General features: G+C 34.9%; 1 protein-coding gene across 3 annotated transcripts in view; it reads left to right on the top strand.

Moving 5' to 3' along the window:
* The window catches only part of NUDCD1 (NudC domain containing 1), an 88148-nt gene that overhangs the window by 32773 nt on the left and 35405 nt on the right, over window positions 1-19970 (top strand). For 2 of the 3 annotated variants that reach the window (XM_027131612.1, XM_027131614.1), the window contains 4 exons: window positions 2857-3039; window positions 6743-6947; window positions 10061-10205; window positions 14799-14924. In XM_027131612.1, the coding sequence (XP_026987413.1) occupies window positions 2857-3039; window positions 6743-6947; window positions 10061-10205; window positions 14799-14924 (659 nt within the window). The remainder of the gene's footprint in view (window positions 1-2856; window positions 3040-6742; window positions 6948-10060; window positions 10206-14798; window positions 14925-19970) is intronic. The other variant, XM_027131613.1, reaches the window with a different exon arrangement.

The following is a 19970-nucleotide window of genomic DNA, read 5'->3' as shown; positions in this document are numbered from 1 at the left end:
ACATAAATGAATGAGTAAGGCTGTATTCTGGTGTTTATGGACACTGACATTTGAATTTTATATAATTTTTACATGTTTTTAAATATTCTTTTGATTTTTTGTGATTTAAAAATATAAAATTCATTTTTTGGCTCACAACTTTCTTTTCTTAATATCTCAGTTCCTCTTGTCCCTGAATTACTAACATAATTGTGTTACTTTTTATTTTCCCTGAACATTACAGAGCAGTGTTATATTTCTAAACTCTTTTGAGTGGAACATTTGATAAGTTATATTTTATGGTCAAGTAAGTTTGAAAATGTGGGCATACGATATCTCCATTTCACATTAAGCATATTCAAGTTTCTAGAAATTTTGAGTAGAAAAAATTTAATTTTGACCCAGCATTTCCCAACTCATTTAGCCATGGAATAATTCACTTGAGACCTACTGTTTTCTGTCCCACACATGTTGGGAAAAACCATCCAATAAAATATACAGTGTCTAAGTTTGGGTCTTTAGAGGAAGGTAGGACTCTTTGCTGTGAATGTACCTGTGGAGGAAAAATAGGAGTTTTTATTTCATTCATGAAATGAAAAGTCTATTCCTAAATATGTATGAAGTGAATGTGTGAATGTAGGTGAGGATTTAGAGAAAAAACACTGACAGATGTTTTAGAACAAATTGTATTATTATGTATGTATATGTGTTACTATGTGTAACTCATGACATTGAGTTATGATTTTTGACTGTTCATTATGAAGCTTACAAGCACTACCCACTGTAATAAAAATTTGTTACCCACAGTAACAATATAAGTAAAGGTACGGACTCAACTGAAATGTTTGGGTACTTTTTAAAGCAAAAAACAAAGACAAAAACCCCTTATTTTCATAGAATAAATTCAGTTAATTTACCAGAAACTCAGAATACAGTTAATTGTTTATATCTTAAAAATTCCAAGCACAGTTATTTATATTTGGTTATAGTAGGCAGATAGATCTATATCTGAATGTGTATAAAAATCATTTCTACCATAAACATATTTCATTTAAAAAAAAACCCTTATCAGTAGCTAGAATGGGAAGAAAATAGTCCACACCACACTTTTTCTGGTGTCATCAGTTTGTAGCTTTTTTCAGAAGACACTTATCATATACTGGCTGAGAAAGTAGACAGGCTGGCTGTAGTGAAGGAACGGGTAGTTTTTTCAGAGGTTGATGTTTCAGGTAAGGCAGTCACTTTTATGATTTAGAGCACTGCTCTCCAACAGAAATTTTTCCAAAATGGACGTGTTTATATGTGAGCCACTCAGTGTGATAGCAGGTAGCCATGTGTGGCTTTTGAGCACTTGAAGTGTGGCTAGTGTGACTGAGGCATTGAATTTCAAATTTTACTTAACTTTAATTAAATAGCTACTCTGGCCAGTGGCTACCACTTGGACACCACAATCTAGAACAAATTTCATCAGACCCAGTATTTTTTTTTTAACATCTTTATTGGAGTATAATTGCTTTACAGTGGTGTGTTAATTTCTGCTTTATATCAAAGTGAATCAGCTATACATATACATATATCCCCATATCTCCTCCCTCTTGCATCTCCCTCCCACCCTCTAGGTGGTCACAAAGCACCAAGCTGATCTCCCTGTGCTACACGGCTGCTTCCCACTAGCTATCAGTTTTACATTTGGTATTATATATATGTCCATGCCACTCTCTAACTTCATCCCAGCTTACCCTTCGCCCTCCCCATGTCCTCAAGTCCAGTCTCTATGTCTGCATCTTTATTCCTGTCCTGCCCCTAGGTTCATGAGAACCACTTACTTTTTATTCCATATATATGTGTTAGCATACAATATTTGTTTTTCTCTTTCTGACTTACTTCACTCGGTATGACAGACTTTAGGTCCATCCACCTCACTACAAATAACTCAGTTTCGTTTCTTTTTATGGCTGAGTAATATTCCATTGTATATATGTGCCACATCTTCTTTATCCATTCACCTGTCAGTGGACACTTAGGTTGCTTCCATGTCCTGGCTGTTGTAAACAGAGCTGCAGTGAACATTGTGGTACATGACTCTTTTTGAATTATGGTTTTCTCAGGGTATATGCCCAGTAGTGGGATTGCTGGGTCGTATGGTAGTTCTATTTTTTAGTTTTTTAAGGGACCTCCATACTGTTCTCCATAGTGGCTGTATCCATTTTACAGTCCCACCAGCAGTGCAAGAGTGTTCCCTTTTCTCCACACCCTCACCAGCATCTATTGTTTGTAGATTTTTTGATGATGGCCATTCTGACTGGTGTGAGGTGATACCTCATTGTAGCTTTGATTTGCATTTCTCTAATGATTAGTGATGTTGAGCATCCTTTCATATGTTTGTTGGCAGTCTGTATATCTTCTTTGGAAAAATGTCTGTTTAGGTCTTCTGCCCATTTTTGGATTGGGTTTTTTGTTTTTTTAATATTGAGCTGCATGAGCTGGTAAATTTTGGAGATTAATCCTTTGTCAGTTGTTTCATTAGCAAATATTTTCTCCCATTCTGAGGGTTGTCTTTTTATCTTGTTGATGGTTTCCTTTGCTGTGCAAAAGCTTTTAAGTTTCATTAGGTCCCATTTGTTTATTTTTGTTTTTATTTCCATTTCTCTAGGAGGTGCAGACACAGTATTTTAAAATAGGGATTTATTTACAGAATATTAGGTTGTAAATTTTTTTTATCCTTTTTAAAAAAGGTACCTAATAGTGTGCTTTTTAATAGTACATTTAAAATATTTAGTTTAAATTAGAATTAATATACAAATATATTCAAATATTTTTATTATATAGTTTTTTATTTGTGATTTTTTTGTTCTAAAATGCTTTATTTTCTTACAGATAAAAAAAAATATGAAATTACTAAGCGTAATATTCTCCGTGGAAAGTCAGTGCCCCATTATGCCGCTATTGAGCCCAATGGGAATGGTCTAATGATTGTCTCTTACAAGTCCTTTACATTTGTTCAAGTTGGTCAGAATCTTGAAGAAAGTAAGGATGAAGACATGTCAGAGAAAATCAAAGGTAATTTTACTTCGAATATCCATAGAGCTCCTGTGTAAAATATATCTGATTTGTCCTCCCAGCTAGGTTATGAGTTTTACCAGGTCAAGATAGGTGCTTAATTTTTATTTTCCTTTATATTTCCCAGAATGGTCTTTTATAAAATATACCACCTAAGTAGTGTGAACTGTTCAATTTAATACTTTTGTAATTACCAAAAATGTTTTTAAAACCTATATATTATCTTACCTGATTAGATATTTAATAAATACTTAATGAATGAATAAACAAATACTAATGTCTACTTGTTGTTGGTGTTTGAAAATCCAGCATATTAGTATTGTCAATAATAATTTTTAAAAATAAGCTAACCTCTGTTCATTATAGGTGTCCTAATTACACGTTCTTATCTTTCATACTAAACTGAAAGAAGGTTCCTTGGGGGTAGAATCACTAAGTTTTCTCAGTGTTGCATTCATTCATGAATGCATGAGTGAATGAATGAAGGTAATGTTTTAGAATGAAAAGAGTAAAAAGGTCTTTCAGGAGAAATTTATATTTGTATACAAAGAGTACATATTCTTTAAAAGTATTCCAGAGAACATTTTTCTATAATCATTACTGTTTATATTTGTGGTATTTATAGCCAGGGACTAGTATATTTTACTTAACAGAGATTTTCACAATATTTAACAATTATATATATTACTCTTTGAATCTACCCTTTTTATTACTTTAACAACTTAATTATTTAAAATAAAAATTAGTTTCACTATTTTTATAAGTATATTTTTATATACTTTTCCAGGTTTGTAAACATGTACAACTCCAATTATAAGGGTTGTGCTTGGTAGCGTTTTATTTAGCGTCTTGTGATGTTTTTATGTGAGATCCCTTTCTGAATAAATTCTACTATTTTGTCTTAATTATAATGTTAAACTCTCCTAAAGCTTAGCCAGAGCAGCTATCCATATCTCTAGACCACATGCGCTTTAGAACTCCTTTGGTGAGCGATTGTGGAAGAATGAAAGACTGCCTTAATCCTTAGAACCAGTCTGCCTAGTAGCTAGGACCATGTGGTTCCAAGACAGATTTGCAGGCTAGTTGGGACACATCATGTGTTTAAATCACTAGCCACTAGTCCAGTGTTTCTTTTGTTGACATCTCACACTATATTTTGCGTTCCTCCTGAATTCGTTTTTCCCTTTTAGTGTAAACCACAAGTCCCTTCCATTTTTCTGTTTCTTTTCTAATAAATAGCCCTTTCTTGTACCCACTTTCTCTTGGGAAATTTCTTCTGTATTTATTTTATCATTGGACTTTCACAATAAGAAAGGAAAATTGTTCTAATTTTTAAAAATTATGCATAGTTTGTTAATTAGTATGCTTTCTTTTAAGCACTCTTTTGAGTATGTATACCGGTTTCATTTTCTATAAACTTCAAGAAGACTGATATTATCTATTACCCATTTGGTATTGTCATGATATTATAAATAATGATATTTTCTTTGAAGACCTAATACAGTCTGTAGAGATATAGAAAGGTACTCAAAGCAACCAACAATGGAAAAAATTATTTAGGTGTCTGTATAGTTTTGATGGAGAGGAGAGTAAGAAAATTCTGGCTTTCTCTTTAGTCTATGTCCATGGCCTTAATTTATACTAAAAGCTCATGTGATTTTGCAGGTTCCTCCCATCCCCATATCTGGCAGAAATTCTATATTTCATGATTATTATGTATAAACTGCCTTGTTAATGTTTGTGCGAGACGAGGGATGAGTAAAACATTTCTTAGAGAGCTTATAGTATGTCTTTTAAGCTATATTTCAAGCATTTTCAGTAACTTTTTATTAAAAGTACTTCGAAAGGCAAAAGATAGAGGATCTGAGACTTAAAGGAATGTGATGCAAGTTAGATATTACCCCGAAGTAACAATTTTATCCTAAAAATTCATGCTTTTTTTTTTTTTTTTTTTTGCGGTACGCGGGCCTCTCACTGTTGTGGCCTTTCCCCTTGTGGAGCACAGGCTCCGGACGCACAGGCTCAGCGGCCATGGCTCACAGGCCCAGCTGCTCCGCGGCATGTGGGATCTTCCCGGACCGGGGCATGAACCTGTGTCCCCTGCATTGGCAGGCGGACTCTCAACCACTGCGCCACCAGGGAAGCCCCCCATGCATTTTTTTTTAAATTTATTTTATTTTTGGCTGCGTTGGGTCTTCTGTTGCTGCGTGTGGGCTTTTCTCTAGTGGCGAGCAGGGGCCTCTTGTCTTTGCGGTGTGCGGGCTTCTCATTGCGGTGCCTTCTCCTGTTGCAGAGCACGGGCTCCAGGCGCGTGAGCTTCAGCCGTTGTGGCTCGCAGGCCTCCAGAGTGCAGGCTCAGCAGTTGCGGTGCCTGGGCCCAGTTGCTCCGCAGCATGGGGGATCCTCCCAGACCAGGGCTCAAACTTGTGTCCCCTGCATTGGCAGGCAGATTCTTAACTGCTGCACCACCAGGGAAGCCTGCATGTTTTATATTTATTTCTATATTATCATATTTGTTACAAGAAAAATTTTAATTTCAGATAAAAGCGACCCTTCCAGGAGACACACCATGCTTATGCTATATCTTTCAGCATATCAAGTACCCCCCCAAGTTTTAACATAAAACCACACAAAAATAAAAAGAGTAATAACCCACATTTAGTGAGAGTTTATAATATATTTAGCTAACAGAATTGATATTAAATGTTTTACATGCATTAACTCATTTAAATGTCACCAGTCAGTCCTAAGAGGTGTGCAATATTCTGTTACACTGTTTCACAGATTAGAAAAATGAGGATTAGAGGTATAGTTGTGTATCAGAATTATTAAATGGTTGAACCAGGATTCAGACCGTGGACTAGCCAACTCTGGAGCACTAGTTCCTAACAGCCCTGTTATATTCCTTTCTGATGAGTGGATAGACAGATTAATGTTTATGGATGCCATTAAGCAAATATTTATTCATTTTGCATTTAAGCCCTATTTTCCTACTTCCGTGGTGATAGTATGATGGGTCTCAAAGTGTCTCTTTAGTAGATAGCTTTTTAGGAGACAAGCTGAGGAGTTAAGAGAAGGTGATGAAGGCAGGATTCTTTTATTGGGAACTTAGACAAAATATACTGACAGCCCTTGAATTTGCTATGAAATTGCTTTCATGTTGTGAATGAGGTAGAATAGCCAATACCTTTATAAGGAAAATATCTTTTATTTTTGTGTGGACATGTATCCCACCAAATAACAGTAGTCTCCTGTATCACAGAGTTACTATATTGCTCCAGCATTGGCAAATCAAGGCTGTGGTGAAAGTTTCAGACAGGAGTTTATGACATATTTGGTATTCTTTTGAAATCGGAATCCACTGTGTGTGTGTGTGCATGTGCGTGTATAAGAGGAAGAGGGAGAAGTAGGGAAGTAGGGATACTGAGAGGCAGGGAGAGAAGGAATGGGGATGAAAGAGTTGCTCTGATTTGTACTTTATGAATGTGTATCTCTTGGAGCATGAGGTAATCCTGGAACAGGAAAATGTCAAGTAAATTGCTACAACTCTTTAAGTGAAAATTCCCCATGGACATCTCTGTGTGTTTGTTCATAATTATTTTTTTGTGAGACGATCACTAGAAAATATGCTAAGATAGGTTTTCTTTTGTATGACCTAGTCTCAGCTTTTTAATTACATAATGCATTTTTCTTTTCCTAAAAGAACCTCTGTATTACTGGCAACAGACTGAAGATGATTTGACAGTAACAATATCGCTTCCAGAAGACTGTACTAAGGAAGACATTCAAATACAGTTTTTGCCTGATCATGTCAACGTTGTGCTGAAGGGTCAGAGGTTTTTGGAAGGAAATCTCTATTCATCTATTGATCATGAAAGCAGTACATGGATAATTAAAGAGAATAATAGGTATTTTTATAGTTTTATTTATATTTAAAATTTTATTTTTTATTATTTTACTTTTTCCTTGTTTTCTTTTTATACTTTTTGCAGTGGTCACATCATAGGGGAATACTACAATAGGTCCATCAGTATTGCTGATTATTTTTCTTAAGATAGATTAAAAATGAAATTACTGTAGTTAAGATTAAAAATACTATTATAGTTATTGTTTACATTATACTGCGTGCTTTTCATTACCAGCTCTGGATACAATAATAATAATAACAGAAACAATAATAATAATAAATAGGTGAAAGTGGTCATTTATTTAAATTTGTGCTTTTTAAACTTTTTAATAGAAATAATTTTTTTCTATTAACTTTAATTTGCTAATTAGTGGAATGCTACTCTGCAATATGAACCTCAAAAACGTTACGTGGACTGAAAGAAGCCAGAGACAAAAAGTATGCCCTGTGCAATTCCACATAAGTGAAGTTCTAGAACTGGCAGAACTAATCTATGGTGATACAAATCAGAACTGTGGTTACCTCTAGGGTGCAGGAGGATTGACTGGAAAAATGCACAAGGGAACTTCCTGGATGTTTCACTATCTTTATTGGGTTATACGGGCGTATGCATTTGTCAAACAATGAATTCTACACTTAAAATCCATGAATTGCATCTATAAATTACACCTCAGTAAAAAGAATATGTAAATAAAAGGTAAACAAAGGTTGTGTCTTGTAAGACTATAATCCTCTGTCCCAACTACCGTTCCTCTTTGTAAATCTATTGTTCCAGATACTTCATTCCCTAATCATTTGGATTAATAAAATTAGTCTCTTTCATTTTAGATCAAGTCTTAGTAATTATTGAATTCAGTGATGGTTAATGAATGGTGTTAGGCACTTAATTTTTAAAATGGTCAAATTTTGTCAGAAGTGGGTTAAAATTAAATATTTTTATTAAATATAATTCTTGGTTAGTGGTATTTTACCCATCCATGTGAGTCTTGATGTGACTCTGAATTCTGCTAGTCTAAGAAATATATATCTAGTTCAAAATTGTTTTTAAATTAAGCAGATACCCTGAAATCATTTTATTAATGGAGAGATTTGGTGACTTCGTTATACTTTTTAATGTATTATCTTAAAAACTCAATATCTGAAAGGTTCTTTCAAAAATATTTTATATTTCCATATATTCTATTTAAACATATCTTACTAGTGTGTGTGAGAGATGAGGATAGCATTTTTAAATTGGCAAACCAGCTGGAACATACTGCTAAATATAAGTCATCAAGCAGTAACCCAGCCAAGGTTTAGGAGAAGAGCTGGACCTTATGCAAATAGTTTCAGCATTTAACACATGAATATAGACCAGTATTCTTTTTTCATTAAATTTGAGGTGCTTGATTACTATTTTATGTTACAAAAGATAATTACAGTGCTGTGTTGGTGGTATCATTGGTTTAAAAACACATGATCTTTTTGTACTTGATTATATTATTCGTCTCATTTTCAGTAGTTAATGTTCCTTGTAGTTTTGGAAGGATTTGTTAACTAATCTGTAGTTTATTATGTATGGGGCTGTGTGTTCCTTTTTGCTTGGATGATAGGATGTGATTCTGGTTTTAAAATGTAGAAATGCATTTGTGCTAAAAGAGTAACATTGACTAGATATGCCAATTTAATGATGGTTCATAAATTCTTTATAACTAAAACTGTACGAATTCTAACTTCTTTAGCTAGCAACTGACTAAGAACAGTATTTATGCATTCTGGTCACTAGGTACAAGTTCTTTAATAGTTATTTACATATATTTTTTCAGAGAGGCAGAATAGTGCAGTAGTGAAGAACATGGACTTGGAGCCAGACTGCTTTACTAGCTTGTGACCTTGGCAAGTTACTTAACCTCTCAGTGCTTTCTTTTCTTACTTGTAAAATGGAGATGATAATAGTGCTTACTTTATTTGTTTGTGGTGAGCAGTAAATGAGTTAAAACATGTAAAGTACTTAAGATAGCACCTAGCTTACGGTAAGCATTAGGTAAGTATAAGCTGCTGTCATTATTTTTATTATCATCATTATCACCATCATCATCATCATTCAAGATTAGCTTTCTCCTTAGAAAATGTAACTAAATCTGGGCATTATTGACCATGGTGGTAGTTTTTAATGCTAATGATAGGAACTCATTACATAAGAAAGATATTATTTTGTATAGTCTCTTAAAATACAAGAAGTTTTAGAAAATTTTAAAGTACTGTAATTAATTCATGAGGTAGTGATAATAGCCTTGAAAAAGAATATCTGATAAGTTTGCATGTTCTATTTGATAATTACGATAATAGTTACTATTGTGTTCTTGCAATTGTTTCCTTGCAATTGTGTTCCAGGGCATGGGTTAGTATGGCCCATGTTTACCAGAGATGGCACATGGAAAAGGTTGCTTTGCTGTGAAACAGCTACCACCAACATCACTTTTCTCTGTATTATAGCAACAGCCCGCTTACCTGGATTTCCTTTCCTATTCAAGAGGCACATGGGCAACTCCCTATCCCATGTCCACAGTCTGCCCTGACTCAGCTCTCTCTCCCTTTTCTGCTGCATCAGTCCTTAATCTTAGTGTTCCCCGATGGGTCCTTTTTTATTGATTTAACTAACCTTCCTGATATTTAGGTTAATAATATATTATGGCTACTAGTTTGTGATAATGAAGGTAATTGTTGGCTCCACACACAAAGAGGTACCTTTAGTTATAGGCCCTTTCCAGTTAACTTTATGTGCCCCCCCGACCATTCCCCAGTGAAATAGCTCATAGATTCATGTTGCTTGCATTTTTCTATTACTGAAGATTGGTAACACACAGCACACCTGAACTGCAGCAGTACTTTCTGAGTGGTGTTACTCTTTCCAATCACTCCAGTGGTGCCTTCTTGTCTATTAGATCTATATTGTTTACCCTTGGATGATAGGTTTTCCATCATATGCAGAATGAAAATGAACATGATTTTTGGTAAAACATCCTCTGGACATCAGAGGGGTAATTTCTGTGGAAGATTCTTCTGTTTGGTATTGGTTGTGTAATTTGTATAGTTGCTTAATGTAACATTACTTTTCTCATCTTAAACTTCTAGCTTGGAGATTTCCTTGATTAAGAAGAATGAAGGACTGACATGGCCAGAGCTAGTGGTCGGTGATAAACAGGGGGAATTTATTAGAGACTCAGCCCAGTGTGCTGCAATAGCTGAACGTTTGATGCATTTGACCTCTGATGAACTGGTAAGCAATTGCAATAGCAGTGTGACTTCCCAAGGATCCAGAAGTATGTTATGTGAGGATTACACCATGTTTTTCAAACATTATTTTGCTTTTCCTAATGTAAGAGACAGATTAGGTATCACTGACTAGTGTTTGAATATGGCTTAAAATTCTAATATATATTCCTTATACCGTGTGAATGTATATATGTGTGTGGGCATGTTGTACATATAGGGTGGGTGTGCATGTATGGTTGTATGTATATATGTGTCTTTCGCTCTCTCAATATATGTACAGAGAGAAAAAAAGAGATATATAGTTGACACTTGAACAATGCAGTGGTTAGGGGACCAACCCTTGTGCACTCAAAAATCCAAGTATAACTTTACAGTCGGTCCTCTGTATCTCCTGCTCACATCCTCAGATTCAACCAGTTGGGTATTATATATTTCTGTAGTATGTATTTTAAGTGGACCTTTCCAGTTCAGACATGTTGTTCAAGTGTCAACTCTATCTCTGTGTATATCTATATTCTCTTTTAGAAGAATTGACTGACCAAAGCTGACAGGGACAAAAATTATGATTTTACCCCCTACCTTGCTAATAATCTACGTGTAGTCATTGAAATTTTCTGGGTGCTCTTAGAATATCACAAGGGGTGTTTGTGTGTATGTGTGTGTATATACATATAAAACATACAGCTGTGAGATTTTTGTTGAGTATGTTCCTACTCCGATAACATTTAAGATAATGTTAAGAATTTGAACAAATTCAGCAATACACCAGAACTTCAGTTATGTTCCTTTACCAAAACATATCAGCAAATTTAAAATGTCTGATTTATTGCCATCTGGAATTATAGCAATGAGGAAGATTATATAAAGAAGTATTTGTACTGTAGGTTAGTTGCATCCTAAGGTAGAAAGGAAAAATTAGAATATTGAAGGTCAATGTCTCTGACAAAAAAAAACATGACCAAAATGGAGAAACCAAGTTTCACATTTTCTAGCATAATGGAAAATTTCAAGAATCCCTGGAATTCATATGTATGACTCTAGAACTTTGATTTCATAGCCCTCTTGTTACAAGCCATGCAGACTGCATTGCTCTGTGTTCATTCAATATTCAGCAAGTATTTATTGTGATAGGGCTCTGGGGATATAATTATAGTGACAGTAGTGGGGGTTTGTTTTGAGATTGTAGATAATTGCTACTAACTGTCTTTTAAACTTGATGATTTCAAATGAATATTCATATATATGAGTAAGTTATTTATGCCTAAACACTAGTGTGGTTGTTACTTTTAAAATAAAAAACAGAATCTTGTCATCTCTAACTGAAGGCAGTTTTGTGTTTTTCAAATCTTTATACTTTTTCTTGCCTTACTGCATTGATTAGAACCTCTAATGCACTGTAAAATAGGAATGGTGAATAGTGAAAGCAGATATTCTTGCCTTATTCATGATCTTGGGGAGAAGACTGAATTTTCACTATTAAGTATGATGGATTCTTTTTATCACTTTGAGGAAATTTCTTCTATTCCTAGTATGCTAAGAGTATTTATCATGATGGTCATGATGTATTATTATTCTTTTTTACATATCACTGGTTTGGTTTACTAATATGTTATTGAAGAGTTTTACATTTATGTTTGTGAGGATTGGGGCCTATGGTTTTTGTTTTGTTTTGACTTTTTACTGTCTTTATCTACTTTTGGTATCTGGGTAATGCTGAGTTCATAAAATGAGTAGCGAAGTGTTGCTATCTTCTATTTCTGGAAGAGATTGTGTAGACTTGGCATTATATGTTCTTTAATGTTTAATAGATGTTGCCAGTGAAACTATCTGGACTGGAGTTTTCTTTTTTGAAGGTTTTAAACCATGAATTTAATTTCTTTAATAGTTATAGGATTATTTGGGGCATCTATTTCTATTGACTTTATTTTTCCTTTTTTTTTTCAGTTTCCAATTTCATCCAGACTGTTATTACATTTATTTCTCTCTTTTGCTTGCTTTAGATTTATTTTGCTCTTTTTTGAAGGTGAAAGCTTAGATGATTGATTTTTGACCTTTCTCCTTTTCTAATGAAAGCATGTAATGCTATACACTTCCTTCTAAATACTACATTAGCTGCATCCCCAACATTTTCTGCCTGTTTTCTTAATCCCGTTACTGATTGATTTGATTTGATGCTGGATTTCAGTTTTTTGCATGGCTGGTTTATTCTTTGTTTGTTCTTAGTCCTAGGGTGGAACTTTTCATGAGTCTCAACTGAAAGTCTGGAATGTTTACCAGGGTTTCTCCTCCTGTGTGGGCCCTGATCTCTAATTTTTGTCTCCCAAGCACTTTGATAATTATCAGAACTCAGCTTTTTAGCCCCTTATCCTCTGTTTTCCACTTGTCTTTTTCAGCTCAGCTTGAAATAACAGATAACTATAGGAAAGCAGCATAGTCTTGGGTTCTCCTTGCTATTCCCTTTTCTCTATAATCTTGTCCTGTTAAATACTGGCTGCTTTGATAGTCCTTAGCTTTTAATTTTTGCCCTCCCATCTCTAACATATGGGTAATTGAAAGGAGAAGGAGGGAGGAGTGGGGAGGGTGCTTTCTTTTCTGCTGGATGTATATATCTTCTTGAGACACTGTGACAAAACGGCCCCAGCTAATTGCTGGAATTACCTTCTCAGCCAGCCACTGCAACCAGAATTGTTTCATTGGTACTTAGAAAGGAGAAGACAGCCACAGCTACCTGGGGGCTTTCTTTTCTGCTGGATGTGTATATCTTCTTGAGATACTGTGACAAAATGGCCCCAGCTAATTGCTGGAATTACCTTCTCAGCCAGCCACTGCAACCAGAATTGTTTCCATTGATACTTAGAAAGGAGAAGACAACCACAGCTAGCTGGCTCCATGTCCCAGCTGGAAAATGGACAGATTTGATAATGTCTGTAACTTCCAGACATTTAGTTTCACAGACTCTCTGGTCCTTTCACATTAGGTTCTCAGTAACATGACTGCATTTTGGCAAACTAGTTGTGTGGACATTTTATCAGTTGTTATAGAATTGTATTTCTGTTATATGCATGTGAATGTATAACTTATCTTTTAAGTGATCCTTTTTTACTCTTTGAGGGATATAAGACCAAACAGTGATTTTTGCATTCAAACAGTGAACATATTAAAATTACTTTAATGATTCCATTTATCTCTACTTTGGGCATATTTTTCATGATACCTCTGTGTTTTTGTTTGGGTGGATATTTGTGTGTGTGTTTAGTGGTTGTTCTAGAGTTTATAGTATAACATCTTCATCTTATCACCATCTATCCTCAAAATATATCACTTAACTCATAACTTAAAAACTTTACAGTATATTTCCATTCCATCCTTTGTATTATTTTTGTCATTTTATTTCTATGTTATAAACTTCATGATATGTTATTATTTTAACTTTAGTCGGTCAGTTTTCTTTTAAAGAGATTAAAAATGCAGGGTGAAAAAGCCTTATATTGATCCAAATATTTGTCATTTCCTCTTTTTTACATTCCTTTGTGTTGATTCAGATTGCCATCTGGTGTCATTTTTTTCCTGGCTGAAGAACTTCTTTTGTCATTTCTTGCAATGTAGTTCTGCTGGATAAATTCTTTCAGCTTTTGTTTGTCTGCAGAAATACATGTCTTCCTTGTCTGCAAAAATACTTGAGTTCCTTCTTTTAAAGCTATTTTTGTTAAGGGTGTAAGTCAGTGCTGACGGTTTTTTTCCCTTTCAGAACTTCAAATATACTCCATTGTTTTCTGGCTTGTGTAGTTTCTGATGAGAAGTCAGCTGTCATTTGTAATTTTGTTCCTCTGTCAGTAATGTGATTTTTCCCTCCTGTAACCACTTTTAAGATTTTCTCTTTATTACTTGGAGAATAATTTCATTTTTCTCATTTTTAGCAATTTCATTGTAATGTGACTTGCTCTGTGTTTTTTTTTTTCTTAATGTTTGTTATGCTTGGGGTTCTTTGACCTTCTTTAATCTGTAGGATTATAGTTTTCATCAAATTTGAAAAAAATTGCCATCATTTCTTCAAAATTTTTTCCATTCTTCTTGCATTCTTCCAAATACTCATATGTTAGACCATTTGATATTGTTCCACAGGTCACTAGGGTTCTCATCTTTTGTGTGTGTTTTATTTTTGTCTTCTCTGCTTCATTTTTAGATAGACTCTATTACTATTTTAGATAGACTGTTACATTTTAGATAGACTCCAACTCACTGGTTGTCTTTTCTTCTGCAATGTCTAATCGGCTGTCAATCCCATCTAATATTGTGTTTTCCATTTCAGATATTGTATTTTCATATCTAGAATTTCAGTTTAGTTCTTTTTTATATCTTCCATATTTCTCAATGTGTTTGTTTTTCTTTACATCTCTGAGTATATAGAACAAGTTTATAATAGCTGTTTTCATATCTTTCTCTGCTGATTCCATCATTCTCTTTTTTGTGTCTGTTTTTAAGTTTTTATTGGTCATGAGTCTGAAATTTAATATTTAATTATTGCTGTAATCTTAACATTGTTGAGTATGAAGAAATTCATTCTCTTGTTGTTATTTATTTTCTTTTATGGTCTAAGAATCCAAATCCAGATAAAGGTAAACCTCCTTGTAATGCTCAAGAGTTAGAAGAATGTGATATTTTCTTTGAAGAGAGCTCCAGTTTATGCAGATTTGATGGCAGTACATTAAAAACTACTCATGTGGTAAGTTCTTGATAATGATATTTCTAAAAATTTGTGAATAAATAAAAGTTATTCAGATGAGATGATAATTGATTGACTAAATACTATTTTGCAAAGACAGGTTGATTGTCAGTTACTGGCTGTGACGTAAATTTCTTCACTCCCTAAAGTAGCCATCATTTTATATTGTCATCCCTAATTAAACAATGTTGTATGTTTGGCACTATTACATATTGATATCTTTCAGTGGGCTTTTTTTCTGTGCAGTTTTTCTATGTGTAGTTGTGCCTGTAATATATAACAACTTAATATCTGACTTTCCTCTCACTGTCCTTTCCTAACTTTTTTTGGATACTTAACATTTTTTTAACTAATGGCTGGGTATTACAATACTCAAAGGTGTTATAAAAATGAGCATTTTTTTGATTATACCTATGTAGACAAATGAGGTGGAATGGCATAAGACCAGTGGGTAGAAAGAGGTATCATTCAAGCTTGTACCAAAATTACTTACTCTTCTGATTAATTTCTGCATCTGCTTTGCTCTCCTATAACTAACTAACTCCAATAATTTCTAAAAAGCACAGAGATGACATTTTGCTTACCACAGTGTACCTAACACCCACCAAAGGTTCTGATTCTGATAACTGCTTAAAAACATTTTTAGACTGATCTCTTGGTGAGAGTCATAGAAATAGAAATTGTTTCAGGTGCATCTTGGATCTCAAGAAATTTGCATACACTTTTATATTTCCCTTCTTTGTCAATCACTCCTCTAACTGAAGAGTAAACAAAGTTCTTGGTCATATTATTTTATGCAATCTGGGCATTGATCCAAAGCCCAGATGATCAAAGTCGTTAGATTTTTTTAGGCGTTTTGCTTCTTAGATATTGTTTAGTTCTGACATAATCCCATAGATAACTCCATTAATGGTGAGTGAAGAGCCATTACACAATTACTCTTACTTCCTTGGGTTAGATTTTAGAAAATCATTCTTAAGTGTGACTGATGAAAGACTCTTCAATCTGACTAACTGTAGATTATTTATTCTTGAAGAATCTGGCCTTTCTTCCTAAAGTTATAGTCTTAGGAGCTATAACTTTTAGGTACTGTTTCCTGCCTAACTTTTATAGAGAAGACACCTGATCTTAGATGTCGTAAAATGTTATTGTTTAAGCTTAGCTCCTCCAAGAATTTCATTTCATTTTAGTATAGCACTACTAAGTAGTACTGATCAAGTAGTTTAATGTTGGTCATTGAGAGGCATCTAGTTAATGATACCTCTCTTTATTTGCTATGTTTAAGCATACTAAAAATTAAAACCAAGGAGTAACAGAAGGGGACCAAAATAAAACATTTATTATTTACAAATTAGGGTACAAAAGCCCCATCTGCTGACTAAATCCTAGAATTTAGCAATAACCTTAGTCACAGGCAGTGCCAAACCAGATCTGGCTGACCCTGGTGGAGCGGTGTAAACATCTTATTCCCTGAGGCCTCTAGCTCCTTAGAGGAAGAAGTTGATACTACTACTTATATACTTATATAAATATATACTCTCTTCTATTTTTCTAAGCTTTGTTGAAGTTCTCACTTTGTTCATTCTTCTCCCAAGCTCAGTGGGCATCTTTATGACCATTATTTTGAACTCTTTATCAGTTAAATCACTTATCTCTGTTTCATTAAGGTCTCTTTCTGAGGTTTTATCTTATTGCTTCCTTTGAAAGATATTCTTCTGTTTCTTCATTTTCCTTGACTTGCTGTGTTGGTTTCTATCCGTTAAATAAAATAGCCATCTCTCCCAGTTAAAGACGTGGTCTTATATAGGAGATGAACCTTATTGTTCAACTCTGCCCCTAGTTCTTAGTTGCCTCTCAGACTTTGTGATTGTCTGAGCAGCTTTTTTTTTTTTTTTTTGGCTCCCAGTAATTGAGGGTGTGCCAAGACCTGTTAGTGTCCCAAAATGGACGATCTCGGTCAGCACCTGAATTCAGGCTGGTTGGAAGCCAGACCCTCAGGCATCAGGGTTTGAAGTACACAAATGTGTACAGTCCTGTGGGATCACAAACGTAAGTCAGCCCCACTGTCCACCAAAGCCAGATGGTCTAGAGGTATACCCTGGGTGACAGTCGCAAAAATTGAGGCACCAGATGAGTATGCAAGCTCCTTTCCTGGAGATACCAGTGACTTAGAGTAAGGCAGAGGGAATGTGCGAAGATGGCAGTCACTGGCCTCTGTCCACACAGAGCAGCAGCACCTCAGTAAGCCTCTAGGTGTGTGTCACACCAGAAACCTACCACTACTCTGGAGCTTTAGGACAAGCAGAGAGGGTTTTTTCACAGAAAGACTGGGGTTGTGTTTCGGTCTGCCATCTCCGTTGAGCCCTGTAGTGGTAGTCAGCCAGGAACTGTCTCTAATTGCTATAGTCCCATGGCACCCGGAATGCGAGCCTTACTGGCTACCAGAACCAGGCAATCAGTGAGCATCCCCTGGGCAGAAACCACAAAAATCAGAGCACCAGATGTGTGTACAAGGTTCCCTCTGGGAGATTACTGGTGCTCTGAAGTGAGGCAGAGGAAGAGTGCAAACGATGGCACTTACTTCCTCTCCCTGAAGTATATTTCAGATGTGTGTTGAACTAGATGCTTGCCCCTCCTTCTTGGGAGGAGGTGAGTTAGTATCTTTCTGTCTTGAACCAGTATCTCAACTGAGTTAAATTTGAGGCCAAAGTTTCTTTTTATAATGGTAAGCACTTTTTCTATCATTAGTCATTTTTTATGAATATAAGGCAAAGATTCAGTGAAGTAAAAATGCATAAACATTGATGTTTGGGAATAAGTGGAATGGTAATAACTGGAACAACAATTAAGTACTAAGTCCATCTTCTTTCTGAAGACAGACCTGGGGACTTCCCTGGAGGTCCAGTGAAGGGGGTGCAGGTTCGATCCCTGGTCGGGGAACTAAGATCCCACGTGCTGTGCGGTGTGGCCAAAAAAATAATAATAATTAAAAAAGTAAAAATAAAAAATAAAGACAGATTTGGTAGGTCAGTGTATTGTATGAAAGTCAAGGTCTGTCTGGTCAAATGTAGCTTGTTCAAAAATAGTTTCTTCGTGTACCTAAGAGGATACCAGTTGGCATGTCATTGGGGAAGGGAATGAAGGAGGCTCCAATATTGTGGATATTCAGTGGTACATCCATTTTAGGCATCAGATAGTACTATATGGGTAATTCGTACTCCTTTCTGCAATGTTTACTTCAGATTTATCTTCTTGATTTCATTTGTCATGACGTTGGACAATTTGAAATTACCTGTACATGGAAAGGTCAGTATATGTCCTTAATTTAGAAGAAAAAAAAATACTGTAACAAAAAGGTCAGAACTTTATATTGTAAATGACAGATTTTCCAAAATATAAAATTCCCTGAAAGAAATGTAAATTAGGGTTAGAATTTGGCATTTGGAAAGTAAAATGTTAAATGAATATATGTAGCAGCAGAATAAAAGAGAAATATTAAATTTCAGAAGCGAAGGAGAAAAGTAATAAGATATGATCACTGGGGTGTAAAGCTCAAATCAGAATTTAGATACAGTTGAAGATGAATTATTTTTGCTTTTTTCTAGAGCTGTGTTATCCAAAATATTAGTCACTAGCCACACAGCTTTTGAGCACTTGAAATGTGGCTAGTTTGTTTGAGATGTGCTGTAAGTGTAAAATACACAACCAGATTTTGAAAACTTAGCATGAAAAAAAGAATGTGAAATATATTATTAATAATGACTTTTATATGAATGTTCATGTTGAAATGATAGTTGGTTATGTTTGGTTAAGTAAAATACATTTATTAAAATGAATATATCCCATTTCTCTTTACTTTTTTTTTTCTTTTAACATCTTTATTGGGGTATAATTGCTTTACAATGGTGTGTTAGTTTCTGCTTTATAACAAAGTGAATCAGTTATACATATACATATGTTCCCATATCTCTTCCCTCTTGCGTCTCCCTCCCTCCCACCCTCCCTATCCCACCCCTCCAGGCGGTCACAAAGCACCGAGCCGATATCCCTGTGCCATGCGGCTGCTTCCCACTAGCTATCTACCTTACGTTTGTTAGTGTGTATATGTCCATGACTCTCTCTCGCCCTGTCACAGCTCACCCTTCCCCCTCCCCATATCCACAAGTCTGTTCTCCAGTAGGTCTGTGTCTTTATTCCTGTCTTACCCCTAGGTTCTTCATGACATTTTTTTTTTCTTCTTAAATTTCATATATATGTGTTAGCATACGGTATTTGTCTTTTTCTTTCTGACTTACTTCACTCTGTATGACAGACTCTAGGTCTATCCACCTCATTAAAAATAGCTCAATTTCGTTTCTTTTTATGGCTGAGTAATATTCCATTGTATATATGTGTCACATCTTCTTTATCCATTCATCCGATGATGGGCACTTAGGTTGTTTCCATCTCCGGGCTATTGTAAATAGAGCTGCAATACTTAAAATTATATATTTGCCTTGCATTTTATTACTGCCAGACAACACTGATTTATAGAGATCAAATTAAATATAGCCTTGAACAACCAAAAGATGATAGGATGTTTTTAAAAAATTACAGTGAATTTTGCATATCAGGTAGTATTCATCATTTACTGCTTAAAATATGAGAATGAAACAGTTGAAAAGAATATTTGTAACTTATAAACTCACTGAGACAGTAAGCAGAGGAAGTACAAACAGGAAATAATTCTTTTAGATTAATGTCACTAAGAAAGGTAGTAGAAATGGCGTGTATTCAGTATACTAATTCCTTCAAAAAGATATTAAGAATTAATATCAAGGATCAGAGTTTATAGAGGAAGGAAGTACATTTAGAAAGTATCTAAATCAGTGGTTCTCAAGCTTTTAAGCTCCTTGAGGTACTGAATTTATAATTTACTTGATTATATCAAACTTGACTATATTAGAAATGAAGCTATATAATAATTTCCCTGCCTTCATGCTCAGAGTAGGTATATATCTCTGTAACAGTGCCTGAAAGTGGGAGGAGACAAATCCTAGTGCTAGT

Source organism: Aethalodelphis obliquidens, unplaced genomic scaffold (genome assembly GCF_003676395.1).
Source record: "Aethalodelphis obliquidens isolate GAN/ISIS:26980383/991018 unplaced genomic scaffold, ASM367639v1 scaffold39, whole genome shotgun sequence".
Taxonomy (NCBI): Eukaryota; Metazoa; Chordata; class Mammalia; order Artiodactyla; family Delphinidae; genus Aethalodelphis; species Aethalodelphis obliquidens.
The sequence above is the reverse complement of the archived record's forward strand: the minus strand, read 5'-3'. Positions and strand labels throughout refer to the sequence as shown.